At 40.9% G+C, this 15,871-nt stretch overlaps 1 protein-coding gene across 1 annotated transcript in view; it reads right to left on the bottom strand.

The window, feature by feature from the left end:
* IGF2BP3 (insulin like growth factor 2 mRNA binding protein 3) overlaps positions 1 to 15,871 on the bottom strand; it is a 150,499-nt gene that overhangs the window by 103,170 nt on the left and 31,458 nt on the right. Inside the window, exon 3 of the mRNA XM_055420580.2 lies at positions 3,295 to 3,343. Coding sequence (XP_055276555.1) covers positions 3,295 to 3,343 — 49 coding nt within the window. The remainder of the gene's footprint in view (positions 1 to 3,294; positions 3,344 to 15,871) is intronic.

The raw sequence follows: 15,871 nt of genomic DNA on the forward strand, positions 1-15,871 counted from the left end.
TCCAACATCACTAATTATTAGAGAAATGCACATCAAAACTACAATGAGATACCACCTCACACCAGTCAGAATGGCCATTATCAAAAAACCCACCAACAAAGCTGGAGAGGGTGGGAGGGAATGTAAATAGATACAGCCACTATAAAGAACAGTACAGAGGTTCCTTAAAAAACTAAAACAGAGCTACCATATGACCCTGCAATCTCATTCCTGCACATATATCCAGAGAAAAACACGATCCAAAGGAATATATGCACCCCAGTGTTCACTGCAGCACTGTTTACAACAGCCAAGACATGGAAGCAACTTAAATGTCCATCAACAGAGGAATGGACAAAGATATGGTACATATACATATGGAATATAACTCGGCCATTAAGAAGAATGAAATAATGCCATTTACAGCAACACAGATGGACCCAGAGATTGTCACATTAAGTGAAGTCAGAGGAGAATTATCGTATGACATCCCTTATATGTGGATTCTAAAAAGAAATGGTACAAATGAAAGAGACTCAGAGACTCAGATACAGAAAACGATTCACAGACAGAGAACGAACTTACAGAGGCCGGGGTTGGGGGGAGGGGGCTAGGGATAGTCATGGAGTTTGTGATGGACAGGTAAACACTGCTATATTTAAAATGGGTAACCAGCAAGGACCTACAGTATAGCACAAGAACTCTGCTCAACGTTATGTGGCAGCCTGGACGGGAGGGAGTTTTGCGGAGAATGGATATGTGTATACGCATGGCTGAGTCCCTTCGCTGTTCACCTGAAACTATCACAACATTGTTAATTGGCTATACTCCAACATAAAATAAAAAGTTTAAAAACAAAGACCCCCAAAAAACTGACTCCTCACAAAGGAAATAACAGATGGTGTTCATTCAAGTCTTCAAGGAATGCAAAAATCCCAACAGTTCATCCTACTCCTGACAAACCCTCAATAAATTTTGTTAATCAGTATTTCAAACCACTCTTTAAATTTCAAAGGGATCAAAGATCAAGAGTTTCAAAGTCTAGTTCCATGCTTCTTTAAATTCTGTATCTGTTCTTACTCAGTTCTTTGAACCCTGTGGGGTTTGCCCAACTGAATATGGAGATAATGTCTCCAACTTTACTTCACCTCAAAGGACTATGGAGAGGGTAAAATGAAATATAAAAGAAAAAGTGAGATATGACAAAGATTTATTATCACAGATTAAATTTTACCCAGAATAAGGAAGAATGCAACGAACTGAAAGCTTGAGAAGCCACCAAAAGTAGAATCAACAATGCTTGAGAATCCACTGCAATCCAAATCTGAAGCAATACGATAGATGAATTATAAGGCAACAACCACTGCCTACAGATATGCTAGTACACTAGTAACTCACTTAAAAGTGGAGGCCACCACTTGACTCTTTCATCGAAAGCTATGTTACACCAGATATAGTTCCCAGATAGAAAATCACATTTAATGCTGCCCATGTTAAAACGGAGAAGGCAATGGCAAGCCACTCCAGTACTACTGCCTAGAAAATCCCATGGATGGAGGAGCCTGGTAGGCTGCAGTCCGTGGGGTCGCTAAGGGTCGGACACGACTGAGCGACTTGACTTTCACTTTTCACTTTCACACATTGGAGAAGGAAATGGCAACCCACTCCAGTGTTCTTGCCTGGAGAATCCCAGGGACGGTGGAGCCTAGTGGGCTTCCGTCTATGGGGTCACACAGAGTCAGACACGACTGAAGTGACTTAGCAGCAGTAGCAGCATGTTAAAATGAAGAGATTAATGAATACAGACACCACTACTATAAATAAACTAACAAGGACCTTCTGCACAGCACAGAGAATTATACTCAGTATCTTATAATAACCTATAAGGGCTTCCCTGGTGGCTCAGTGGTAAAGAATCACGGGTTTGATCCCTGGTAGGGGAAGATACCTTGAAGGAAATGGTAATCCACTGCCGTATTCTTGCCTAGAAAATCCAATGGACAGAGGAGCCTGGCGGGCTACAGTCCACAGGGTTGCAAAGAGTCAGACACAACTCAGTAACTAAACAATAACAAAATAACCTATAATGGAAACTTATCTGAAAAAGAATATATATGTGTGTATATATGTGTGTGTGTATATAATATTAAATCACTTAGTTGTATACCAGAAACAAATGCAACATTGTAAATCAACAATACTTCACTTTAAAATAAATTAATAAAAATTGGGATTAAACCAGTTATCTTGATACCATAACACTCGATTCAGGGACCCACCCTTCAAGATACTGAATTTCCTAAACAAATGTTAAACTAAAACAAGAAAACGCATTGAGTTTAACCTAAGAAGTCACTGATTCTGTCTACAAAATATACCTTTTATACATTATGTAACTTGAAAAATGTTCAGGATAGACCAAAGAATCAAGTCCTCCTACAAAGATTAAATTCAGTAATACTGTTCTGAAAATACACGTGCTGCAAAATACTGTGAGCATAAGCGATCTGTTACCAACTGGGACTTTGGAGAATGAGACCTCAGGCCGGCTTCCCCCAACTCAAAGAAATATTTTAACCATTCTTTGCATTTTGATGACGGGTTTAGTTCAGAGACTCTTCAAATTTCATTTTAGAAAACTAATGTTAAACACACAAATCTAGTTGCTCCTGATTTTTATATTAAAAATACATAAAAGCTGAGCAGTTTTCCCTGTACTACCATCTCCAAAGTAGGTTTTAAGAATTTTCACATTCCATTATCTGAAAGAGTCAACAGACATTTTCTTTTATCTTTTCAGCTACTGGGTTCTCAAATTCTCACCTTGACATCATCAACATAGTTTGGAAATTGCTGACACAGGCTATTCAACTGTGCTAAAAGATTTGGGTTTATATACAGTTACCACAGTGCCACCATCTGAGCAAAAGAAAGCACAGTAACATTTTAAAATAAAGCATAAAAAGCAGTATTTATCTTTTTAAAAAAGATTGCCAGAGAACTTCATATTTAAATACAATCAGCAAAACTCATCAGAAAGATCTCAAACAAGATTCTGTGGGATGTGACTGAATGACGAAGTTTGCCCAGTTACACCAGAACCTATTTCAATTTCTTAAAGTATCTCAAAGAGCAGATTGTTTTCAAAGAAGTAATATACTCTTACAAAGAAAAGCCCAATGTAAGACAAAGACCATAATAGAGAAGGATTGTGTTCAAGCACATCCAAGAGGTGGAAAGAGGAGGAAAATCTTCGGAAAAACTACCAACAGGCTTAGATACTAAAATCTTAGTTTTAAACATAGAAGTTCTTACCTCCCACTGTAAATGAGGCGGGATATTTCGTATCTGAAGTTTCCGAATCCTGCAGAAGAATTAAAATGTTTTTTAAAAGAAAACAAAAAAAAAAAACATAAAAGCAAAAGATATTTATAGCCAACATGGATGTTTTGAAACTACCTAAGATATATTTATTAACTACATACCAATATATACTAAGAAAACACAGCCCAAGAAAGAAAAAGGAGACCAAGTAAATCACAAGATGCACACTGAGACCGTTTGGAAACCGAGCATCATTGGACTGTTGTGGCTTACTCTAAAAGCCACTAAAACTGGCAGACACAATGTCTGAACACAATTCATCTAATGACTACATGCTAAGTTCAAACCCTTCAGCCTCAAAGTAAGCATCCCAGAACACAAACAAAGCCTTAGTCCAGATGTTCTTAATCTGAGATCACAGCCAAAGGGTTCATGGACAGAATCCAAGGAAGGTGGACAGGAGTGGTGGGGTGCAGAGGGGTGGGCGTCACATTTATTTTCACTATCCCCTAAGTGAAAGTTAGCCACCTTCAATAGTGAATGTTGGCAGTAAACCACAGTAGAATTACATGGCTTGTACTCTTGATATTAAAATAAGTCAGGCGTTTTCATTTTACATTAAGGTGTTGCAGATCTTGGATATTAATTACTGTGTTAGCTGTATTGCTAGAACTTGTTACTTATTATGTATGTTAAGAAACACTATTATCAGCTTTAATATTTTCTAACTGTATTTCAAAATAATTTCCTTTATAATCTTATGTGATTTATTTTATGCATTGAAAAATATTCTAAGAGGTCCACATATTTCAGGCTGCCAAAGGAATCCAGCGTACAAAAAAACAACATTAAAAATCTCCCACCTGAGTTTCAATGCCTACACATATTCCTATATATATACTATGTATATAAAACACAATACGTACTTTGTAAAATAATAAAAACTATTATACTATACATCTCCTCTTCTGCTACCCCCTCCTCAAAACTATCAGAGTAAGAGAGGGAGGAAGGGAAGGAGGAGGCACCACGAATTATGTGAGACTATACTCTGGATACCACACACCAATCACCCTCTGACAAGGGAAAGGAATTTAAAGTCAACTAGCTATTTTTTAAAAAGAGACTAGCAATTGGACATGAGAGTGAAATAATTAACCTCTAGCTCTACAGTTAATTTCCCTTTCCAGGTCCAATGATCCACTTCTAGGTACCTCAGCGCAGACTACACTGATAGTATAATTCTTTTCCATTCACCACAAAACTTAAATGAATGCCACAGACACTGCCTATCCCTTCGCTGTTGTTCAGTTGCTAAGTTGAGTCCTAGTGACCCCATGGACTATGGGCCGCCTTTCAGTTCAGTTCAGTTCAGTCGCTCAGTCGTGTCTGACTCTCCGTGACCCCAAGCCAGGCCTCCCTGTCCATCACCAACTTCCGGAGTACACTCAAACTCATGTCCACAGAGTCGGTGATGCCATCCAGCCATCTCATTCTCCGTCGTCCCCTTCTTCTCCCGCCCCCAACCTTTCCCAGCATCAGTCTTTTCCAGTGAGTCAACTCGTCGCGTGAGGTGGCCAAAGTATTGCAGTTTCAGCTTTAGCATCAGTCCCTCCAATGAACATCCAGGATTGATCTCCTTTAGAATGGACTGGTTGGATCTCCTTGCAGTATAAGGGACTCTCAAGAGTCTTCTCCAACACCACAGTTCAAAAGCATCGATTCTTCGGCGATCAGCTTTCTTCACAGTCCAACTCTCACATCCATACATGACCACGGGAAAAACCGTGGCCCGCCTTTAGGGAACGCTAAATTAGCATGTACATTAGCCAAACTCAGGTATGTCCTGTTCGTAATCATAAAACAGAGGATGAAGGAAAAATCATTTTTACATTATTTTTATTAAACAGTAAAACAAAGCATAATCACCAAGGGCAAAGTATCAGAGATCGTGAGAGAATGTCAATTTAAGAAAACATTTTCAAACACCGTGTAGTCTTAGATTTTACACATCCTATCCTGGAATTTGTTTAAAAGATAAATCATGTACTCATAATTGTTAAAGCTGCTGGAAGCATACTGTATCTCTGCCTTTGTATAAGTTTTATATTCTTCTATAAAAACCTTAAAAAAATACACCCTAATAGAAGTATTCCTAAAACAAAGATTTCAAATCTTCCCTGTACTGCTTTAGCAAGCAGAAAAGTTACATTGGGTAAATATTTACCCTGGGTAACTAAGAAGTAAGAATTATTTACTACACATTTGCAAGTACTAATCTGTCTTAATCAAGCAACTGACACATTAAGAAATAACAGCACAATGTTAAGAAACCCAGTATTCAACTCTATTGGATTCTTGTTTCTGGGTATATATATGGGTATATATATATTACTAAAGAAATTTCCCCAATGCGCACACAAAAGTGTACATAGAGACTTAAGGTCACCAAGCAGGTGATTCTTCTTTATTACAAGAACAAATACCTACTTCACAGGGCTCCCAAGAATTTCTTTAAATAGGACACCATTTTTTGTACATCAGAAGTAATCCATTAGCCATGTTTTCCCCACATATTCTTCAAAATGTACATCTGACACCTATTTACTTATTAGAAGTTACACCAGAATAATTATTTTCCTTAACCGACTGTCCAGTTTCCATTATCTGATTCTCTAAAGTTTCACTTTAGACAAACACCAGGATTATTTTCATAAAGTTAGTATTTTGATGGGTTTCTCTGGTGGCTCAGAGATAAAGAATCCGCCTGCAATGCAGGAGATGCAGAAGACTCATGTTCGATCCCAGGGTCAGGAAGATCCCCTGGAGAAGGGCATGGAAATCCACTCCAGTATTACTGCCTAGAGAATCCCATGAACAGAGGAAGCTGGTGGGCTGCAGTCCATGGGGTCTCAAAGAGTTGAACACGGCTTAAGTGACTAAGCACAGCACAGTATTTTGACATCTAGAACTGTGTTTTCCCACTTTGTTTTCTAAGCTCCCATCTCCCATCTGAGCTTTTAGAATTGGGTTATATTTAAATTAGATTCTAAATACCTAAGAGTCAAGAAAACAAGATACTGGTATTTGTTTCTCCTATGTGATTACCGAATCATTAGAGTTTAATTTTAACTACCAGCAAAATAAGCTGGCATTTCACCTCCTCCTAAAACACACCCAAGTATTATTACAAGGATCACACCCCAAGGGGCAGGGGACTCGTTAGGCTGTCTTTATCACTGTCGCATTCAGAGCCTGGAACACTATTTGGCAGCCGAGAAGCACTCAACTGATAGTTAAATTAACATTTATTATAATACAGAGAGGTGGATGAAAACACAAGACTCACAGATCCACCATGCAGAAACTGCTAACATTCCCAATGATTTTATTACAGCTGATTAATAAAATCATGGTGGGATTACAGTGGGAAGACAGTGGGAATACAGAAAATTACAGTGGGAAGATCAACAGCCCCAGAAACAGGAGAATAAGAAGTTAATCACCTGTGCTATTTCAAAGAAAACTTTCACACAATCTATTTATAAGTTAATCATATAGAATTTAAGGTTTTTCTGCCAACAGGGAAAAATGAGGTAAAGGTTAAGTTCTCATTTAACCTTTTTTTTTTCTTTTTTGGCCTGCCACTCACTCAACCTGTGGGATCCTAGTTTCCTGATCAGGATCAAACCCACACCCCCCTGCACTGGAAGCATAGTCTTAACCACTGAATCACCAGGGAATTCTTTCATTTAACCTTTAAAAAATGCTTATTATGCTTGAAATAGTTTCTATAAAATCCAGTGCTCACTATTTATTAAAAGTTGGTTAAAATACAGGATAAAGAGCCAACAGAACTCATGTAGACTTCTAAGGGCATCTTCAAAATTTTTAGTAATAAATAGAACAGATTTAAATTGATTTCATACAAATTTTCATATTGACACCAAACTAGAGAAATCGAATCAAACTCCATATGCCTGGATCAGTTTAGCAAGTATGATTACCTACCTCATCTTGCTTATTTCTGCTCACATGTGTACCAACAAATCCCACACACACGACCTGTCATGCTGCAGCACCTCTGGAAAAACCTACTAAAGCACCTTTTTGCTTTAAAAATAACTATCACCATTATAGCTTCTGAAAATGATTAACAAAAATTCCTTAAGAACAGAACATTTTTGGTGTTCGGTCAATAAGCTGTGTCCGACTCTTTGCAACCTCATGGACTATAGCACACCAGGCTCCCCAGTCTTCCACTATCCCCCCGAGTTTGCTCAAACCTATGGCCACTGAGTAGGTGGTGCTATCTAACCACCTCATCCTTGTCACCCCCTTAGCCTCCTGCCCTCAGTGTTTTCCAGCCTCAGGGTCTTTGGCCAAAGCACTAGAGCTTCAGTGTCAGTCCTCAGGGTTGATTTCCTTCAGGACTGACATGTGTGACCTCCTTGCAGTCTCCTCCAGCACTACAATTCACAAGCATCAATATTTCAGTGCTCAGCCTTTTTTATGGACCAGCTATACCACTTCATCTCACATTGTATATGATCATTGGAAAAACCAGAGGTTTGACTATATAGACCTTTCTCGGCAAAGTGATGTCTCTGCTTTTTATTTAATATGCTGTTTAGATACAGAATACCCACTCTATTTCCAACTGCTTAATTGCTACCTTTTTACAGTTGATCTGCTCATATCAATAGCCCAACAATATGCCCACAAGTGTACAGTAGATGTCTCTTAAGGTCTGTTTGACACAAGAAAATCCCTTCACTCCATTTTCCTGCTATTTATTTGAAGGTCAAGGTCATAAACCTTGTACAAGTACTCATTCTGGGTTTTATTCATTGCACTGTCATTTTAAATATTAATAATTGTTTGCTATGTTGAATTTTATATACACAGATGCATAACATCTTTATATTCCTAATACAAAACACAGACATATATGAATCCACCCACCCAAATAATCAGAACAAGACAATTAAAACTACCATGCTCTTCCCGGATGCCTACCTCCCAGAATGGAACGATCACCCCCATATTTTTGTCATTCTCATGTCTTTTAAAATAGTATTTTTAGTAACTCTTTAAGTTTGTCTTTAAGTTACTCCTTAAGTAGACAAATAGCAAGTAGAATAGCAAGGAGAGATAAAGTCTCTTTGCAAACCCATGGACTATATACAGTCCATGGAATTCTCCAGGCCAGAATACTGGAGTGGGCAGCCTTTCCCTTCTCCAGGGGATCTTCCCAACCCAGGTCTCCTGCATTGCAGGGGGATTCTTTACCAGCTGAGCCACAAGAGAAACCCCCTGTTGTTTGACCTGAGGCCAAACTATGGTGGAGGTAATGAAGATAACGACAGTAATGAAGATAACCTTCAAAAGGTCCCACTCAGTCAGGAAACAAAAAACACAAACCTGCCATTCCTTCTCTGGTTTCTTACTGCCCGGATTTTGCTACTTACACTCCCCATGGTGGTGTTAAATATGTTACTCTGACCCTATAAAACTGGTAGTTGGATCTGAAGATTTTTATTGTTGTTTGGTTAGGGAGAGGTTGTGTACTTTCATGAAAAGATACATTATCTCTGGCTGTCTTCCTGTGCTGCTGCAGTCACTAATGATCAGTCCCTAAATCCATTTCTTCATTCAAGGTTGAAAATGGATTTCCTCATTTTATCATGCCTTCCATACCTTTTTTTTTTTTAATTTAGCTGGAGTTCTTCCATGAAGAACAACTTTCCTTTATCACATATCTGGAGACTCTGAACCACAACTAATAGAGCGAAGGCAGGATAAACATTTGATTCTTTCCTTTCTGCAGCAGATGGTTTTGTGCCACTTACCACATCCCCGAGCTCATCTCTGATTTCATCCACCACTGCGGGACAGCCCTAGGCACAGGGAAGTTGTCCCACCTTCTTCTATCCCTAAGCACCCCTTCAGTTCAGTTCGGTCGCTCAGTCGTGTCTGACTCTTTGCAACCCCATGAATCACAGCACTCCAGACCTCCCTGTCCATCATCAACTCCCAGAGTTTACCCCAACTTATGTCCATCGAGTCGGTAATGCCATCCAGCCATCTCATTCTATGTCGTCCCCTTCTCCCCCTGCCCCCAATCCCTCCCAGCAGGGTCTTTTCCAGTGAGTCAGCTTTCGCATGAGGTGGCCAGAGTATTGGAGTTTCAGCTTCAGTAGCAGTCCTTCCAATGAACACCCAGGATTGATCTCCTTTAGAATGGACTGGTTGGATCTCCTTGCAGTCCAAGGGACTCTCAAGAGTCTTCTCCAACACCACAGTTCAAAAGCATCAATTCTTTGTCGATCAGCTTTCTTCACAGTCCAACTCTCACATCCATACATGACCATGGGAAAAACCATAGCCTTGACTAGACGGACCTTGGTTGGCAAAGTAATATCTCTGCTTTTTAATATGCTAGCTAGGTTTGTCATAACTTTCCTTCCAAACAGTAAGCATCTTTTGATTTCATGGCTTCAATCACCATCTGCAGTGATTTTGGAGCCCCAAAAAATAAAGTCTGACACTGTTTCTACTGTTTCCCCATCTATTTCCCATGAAGTGACAGGACCAGATGCCATGATCTTAGTTTTCTGAATGTTGAGCTTTAAGCCAACTTTTTCACTCTCCTCTTTCACTTCCATCAAGAGGCTTTTTAGTTCCTCTTCACTTTCTGCCATAAGGGTGGTATCATCTGCATATCTGAGGTTATTGATATTTCTCCCAGCAATCTTGATTCCAGCCTGTGCTTCCTCCAGCCCAGTGTTTCTCATGATGTACTCTGCATGTAAGTTAAATAAGCAGGGTGACAATATACAGCCTTGACGTACTCCTTTTCCTATTTGGAACCAGTCTGTTGTTCCATGTTCAGTTTTAACTGTTGCTTCCTGACCTGCATACAGGTTTCTCAAGAGGCAGGTCAGGTGGTCTGGTATTCCCATCTCTTTCAGAATTTTCCACAGTTTGTTATGATCCACACAAAGGCTTTGGCATAGTCAATAAGGCAGAAGTAGATGTTTTTCTGGAACTCTCCTGCTTTTTCCACGATCCAGCGGATGTTAGCAGTTTGATCTCTGGTTCCTCTGCCTTTTCTAAAACCAGCTTGAACATCTGGAAGTTCACAGTTCACGTACTGCTGAAGCCTGGCTTGGAGAATTTTGAGCATTACTTTGCTAGCGTGTGAGATGAGTGTGAGTGTGCAGTAGTTTGAGAATTCTTTGGCATTGCCTTTCTTTGGAACTGGAATGAAAACTGACCTTTTCCAGTCCTGTGGCCACTGCCGAGTTTTTCAAATTTGCTGGCATATTGAGTGCAGCACTTTCACAGCATCATCTTTCAGGATTTGAAATAGCTCACCTGGAATTCCATCACCTCTACTAGCTTTGTTTGTAGTGATGCTTCCTAAGCGCACTTGACTTCACATTCCAGGACGACTGGCTCTATGTGAGCACCCCCCTCAGGCATCTGTTTTTCCTCATGTTTTTCACCCAAGCCTCAGCAGAGTTCAAGGATAGCCCAGAGGAAGAGGAGAGATGAAACCCTGAAGACAATCTGCAGATTACAGAGGAGAATGTGGGAGGCAGTAGATAAATGCCCTTGTCTTCCACCTGGGAGGCATATCTGTTCATGTCTCAAAGGTACTGTTTCCTTCTGGCAACCTCAATAAAGTGCCCTTCGTTGACTTTTCCCAAACCTCCGTTTCAGTCTTCCCACTCCCTTACCCTTGCTTCTTGAAACCATCTCCAAAGTAAACCAGCTTCATGCACACCCTCACCTCAGTATGCTCTTTCTGCAGTTCAAAGACACTGTTATTTCAAACTTTTCAGAGCAATGAGTTGGTCCCTGGCATTGTCCAAAGTGGGCTAAATGCTTATTTTCTACCGGCCTGCCAATGCAGGTTAGACGAAAGAGATGCGGGTTCAATTCCTGGGTAGGGTAGATCCCCTAGAGAAGGGCACTGGCAACCCACTCCAGTATTCTTACCTGGAGGATCCGAAGAACAGAGGAGTCTGACAGGCTATACAGTCCATAGTGTCGCACAGAGTCAAGATACGACTGAACCAACAGCGCACACACACAACACTATGACGCATGGATATTTTGTGTTTATCAGCCCGATGCACTAAATCCCCCATCTTTGGCTAATCAGTAGAAGCCTCTGCACACAGATCCTGCCTCTTTTGAAACGCTGCAGCTCTATAGTAATCTTTGAGAGTTCGTATGCTTTGTTATGACTACCCAGGTTCCAATTTGTACACTTCCTGCCACCATCTTCAACCAGTTCCGTCTACATAAAACACTGGTTCCTTTCAGTCAGAAATAATATCCTGAAACACAATCTGGTCACTAGAATACGCAGCTGATAACGGGCTGGTCACCGCTCCTAGGCCAGAACTGGACAATACACATGTTTTATAAGAGAAATAAACCACATGTCCATGCTGATTACAGTCATCCTTCCACCATATTCAAAGGGACTGGTTCCAGTACCCCCTGCCCTGCTGGCCAGATATCAAAATCTACAGATGCTCAAGCCCTTTATATAAAATGGGTAGTATCCCAAATGCTTTAAATCATCTCTAGATTACCTATAATACTTAATGCAAAGGAAATGCTATGTAAACAGACATAAATACAATATAAATAAAAGGTAGTTGCCCACACAGAGCAAATTCAAGTTTTCCTCTTTGGAACTTCCTGGAATTTTTTTTTCCCAATTATTTTTCATCCGCAGTGAGTTGAATCCACGGATGCAAAACTCACAGACACGGAGGGCCAATTGTTATTTTCTTTCTTATTTTTAAAAAATACTTATTTCTTTAAATGGCTGCTCCAGGTCTTAGTCGCAACATGTAGACTCTTTCAGTTCCAGAATTCTAGTTTCCTGACCAGACATCGAACCTGGGCCCCCCGCCTTGGGAGCGAGAACTCTTAGACACTGGACCACCAGGCAAGTCCAACTGGTTATTTCCGACTTAAATTTAGATTACTAGGTTTCTGCCAAAAGTCTTTGATCTCTACTTTTTCCCCCTAACATTAAAGTTTGACACTAGGTATAAATAAGAATGTAAATAAGAAAATGCTTTATGTCCATTATTGACTGAATGTTTATGTTTCCCACCCCAAATTCTTATGTTGAAGCCCCTCTCCCTATGCAATTGTGGTAGGAGATGAGCCTTTGAGGATTATTTAGGCTTACTGAGGACGGGAGCATGGAGCCCTCACAATGGGACTACAGTTTTTCTAGGAGAGACGAGGGCTGTCTTCACTGCACACTCTGAGGAAAGGCTATGTGACCCCACAGCAAGAAGGCGTCGGTCTACAAGCCAAGAAGGGGGCCCTCAGCAAGAACTCAAAGAACCCACCTGCACCTTGACCTTGGACTTCCCCGTTTTTAGAACTGTGAGAAATAAGCATTTGTTAAGCCATTCAGTCTATATAGAAGCCCAAACTGCTTAAGACAACATTTGTTATCTAACCTCACAAGTCAGCATTTTATAGATTCTAAGACAAAAGCACAAGTTTACCTGTCCAAGGGATTCCCTAGTGACTCAGACAGTGAAGAATTCACCTGCAACGCAGGAGACGTGGGTTTGATCCTTGGGTCAGAAAGATCCCATGAAAAAGGGAATGGCAGCCCACTCCAGTATTTTTGCCTGGAGAATTCCACGGACAGAGGAGCCTGTCAGGCTACAGTCCATGAGGTTGCAAACATATGACTGAGTGACTAACGCACACAACAGTAAGAATATTACATGAAACAACTGACTGGCTCAAAATTGGGAACGGAGTTCAGTAAGGCTGTATATTGTCTCTCTTCTTATTTAACTTAATAAATAAGTTAAATTTAAATGCCAGGCTGGATGAATTGCAAGCTGGAATCAAGATTCCCAGGAGAAATATCAACAATCTCAGATATGTAGATGACATCACTCTAATGGCAGAAAGTGAAGAGGAACTAAAGAGCTTCCTGATGAGGGTGAAAGAGGAGAGTAAAAAAACTGGCTTAAAACTCAGTGTTCAAAAAACTAAGATCATGGCATCCAGTCCCATCACTTCATGGCAAATAGAAGGGGAAAAAGTGGAAGCGATGACAGATTTTATTTTCTTGGGCTCCAAAATCATTGCAGATGGTGACTGCAGCCATGAAATTAAAAGACATTTGCTCCTTGGAAGGAAAGCTACGACAAATCTAGACAGCATATTAAAATGGAGAGACATCACTTTGCTGACAAAGGTCTGTATAGCCAAACTATGGTTTTTCCTGTAGTCATGTACAGATGTGAGAGTTGGACCATAAAGAAGGCTGAGCACTGAAGAACTGATGCTTTCGAACCGTGGTGCTACCGACGACTCTTGGGAGTCCTTTGGACAGCAAGGAGATCAAACCAGTCAATCCTAAAGGAAATCAACCCTGAATATTCATTGGAAGGACTGATGATGAAGCTGAAGCTCCAATAGTTTGGCCATCTGATGTGAAAAGCCAACTGGTTGGAAAAAACCCTGATGCTGGAAAAGACTGAGGGGCAACAGAAGATGAAACGGTCAGATAGCATCACTGACTCAACGGACATGAATCCGAGCAAAGTCCAGGAGACAGTGAAGGACAGGGAAGCCCGGCATGCTGCAGTCCATGGGTCGCAAAGAGTCAGACAGGACTTAGCGACTGAACACCACCATCTTGTCCAAACACACACATTAAGGAGCGGCAGAGTCAGAATCCAACTCTGGGAATTCTGGGTCCACAGTCCATCCTAACTATATTCCATCTTACCGATTTCACTCATAATCCAATCAATAACATAACTATTATCAAGAAAAACTTCATGAAAAGTACAAGGTTGCATGTTAAACCCGAAGGTCAAAGATATGCCAACCTCAAGCAAAATGCTCACTTTGCCCCGCAGCTTTAAACCATACAGTCAATTCACATACTAAAAGTAAATACTGACATTAAATGGACATGTGTGAACACCAAGAAAGTATGGAAACCATAGTTTCCAACTATGCTGGAAACTCAGCTAATTCAGCTGCCTCAAGATATATTATTAAAATTGTATACACTGGCACCTAGGCACTTAAAGCCAGTCATTTCATGCTAAGTCCTAACGCAAGACACAAAAGTGTATCAGACTTGCAATCTTCCATCCAAATGAGCTGTAAGTCCTACATGTTCATTTTCTTTCTTCCTCCCAAGGGCCATCTGTGCGCTTTCTTTCTATCATCTCTTAAAACAAATCAAGGGAATCCCCAGTTTCCCACATCACAGAGAAAGAGGCTGAGGCTTGAATCATGATGTAACACAGCTAACACCAGCTGAAGTCGGGAAGAGAAAACCAAATCTAACTAAACCCGTGACATATTCCTCTTTGCCTTGATTTCTCACACAAAGAGCTGGGACAGGAATTGGTGGTCCAGTGGCTAAGACTCCTGAGTTCCCAATGCAGGGAGTGTGGGTTCAATCCCTCGTCAGGGAAGCAGATCCCACACGCCACAACTAAGGCTCACACACAGCAGCTAGAGACTCTGTCTGTGGTGACTAAGGCTGAGCGCAGCTAAGTAAAGCAAAAGAGCCGGGACACACGATCCACGTGCGCAAGTGTGCGTCAGTCGCTCAGTCACGCCCGACTCTGCAACACCGTGGGCTGCAACCCACCAGTCTCCTCCGTCCATGGATTTACCCGGCAAGGATACTGGAGTGGGTTGCCATTTCCTTCTCCAACGTGTGCACTGGCCACTTTCAAATAAAAAACCAAGGCTGTGGAGTCAGAGGAGTGTGGCATGGCCTCTTCAACCTGTCACCTGGAGACACTCTTGACCCGCTGCAGATTTTCATTCTTACCTGTATCCAGCCAACACAAGCTACACCCAAAGAGGAACTTGTTCAACCTGGCCAAATTCAATACAATTACCTGTACTAATTCCAACATTCAATAATGCATTAATAATTAAATCTACCTTATTTTATACAGTTAAGAATGAGCTCCTTAAAAGGCCGACCTCAATTTTTTTTTAAGCAGAATACTCCAGTTAGATGAATTCCAGGGGAAATGACTCATTTCACACTGCTGGTGACGAGCACCAATCGGCATAACCTTGCCTCTTGGGTGAGCTGGCAGTCTCTTATGAAGTCCTCGGACAAGCAGCGCAGCCTCTCAAGCTCTGTCCCCTTACATTCTCCCTCTAGGCAAAGCTGCAACAGGCTCAAAAACTTAGCTGTAAGTTTGTAAATGAGGAAAACTGGGAAGAACCCAGATGTCCAGGCAAAAGGGCTAATAAGCTCTAAGGAAAAAAAGGATCCTCCCCCCGAAAAAATATATACACACGTTCAGGGATAGAAGTGTCCCACGTCTTGACAGTGGTTGTCCTTTCACAGGCGTATACTTGTCAAAACTCACTGCTCTGCACAGTTTAAAAAACATGCATTTGGAGATGGCAGGGGATAAATTGGGAGTTTGGAATTAACATAAACACACTATGATATATAAAATAGGTAAACAACAAGGACCTACCGTATAGCACAGGCAACTTTTCCAGTACAGGT

This window comes from Moschus berezovskii, chromosome 3, assembly GCF_049115385.1.
Source record: "Moschus berezovskii isolate FMDL1 chromosome 3, NW_MosBer_1.0, whole genome shotgun sequence".
Lineage (NCBI taxonomy): Eukaryota > Metazoa > Chordata > Mammalia > Artiodactyla > Moschidae > Moschus > Moschus berezovskii.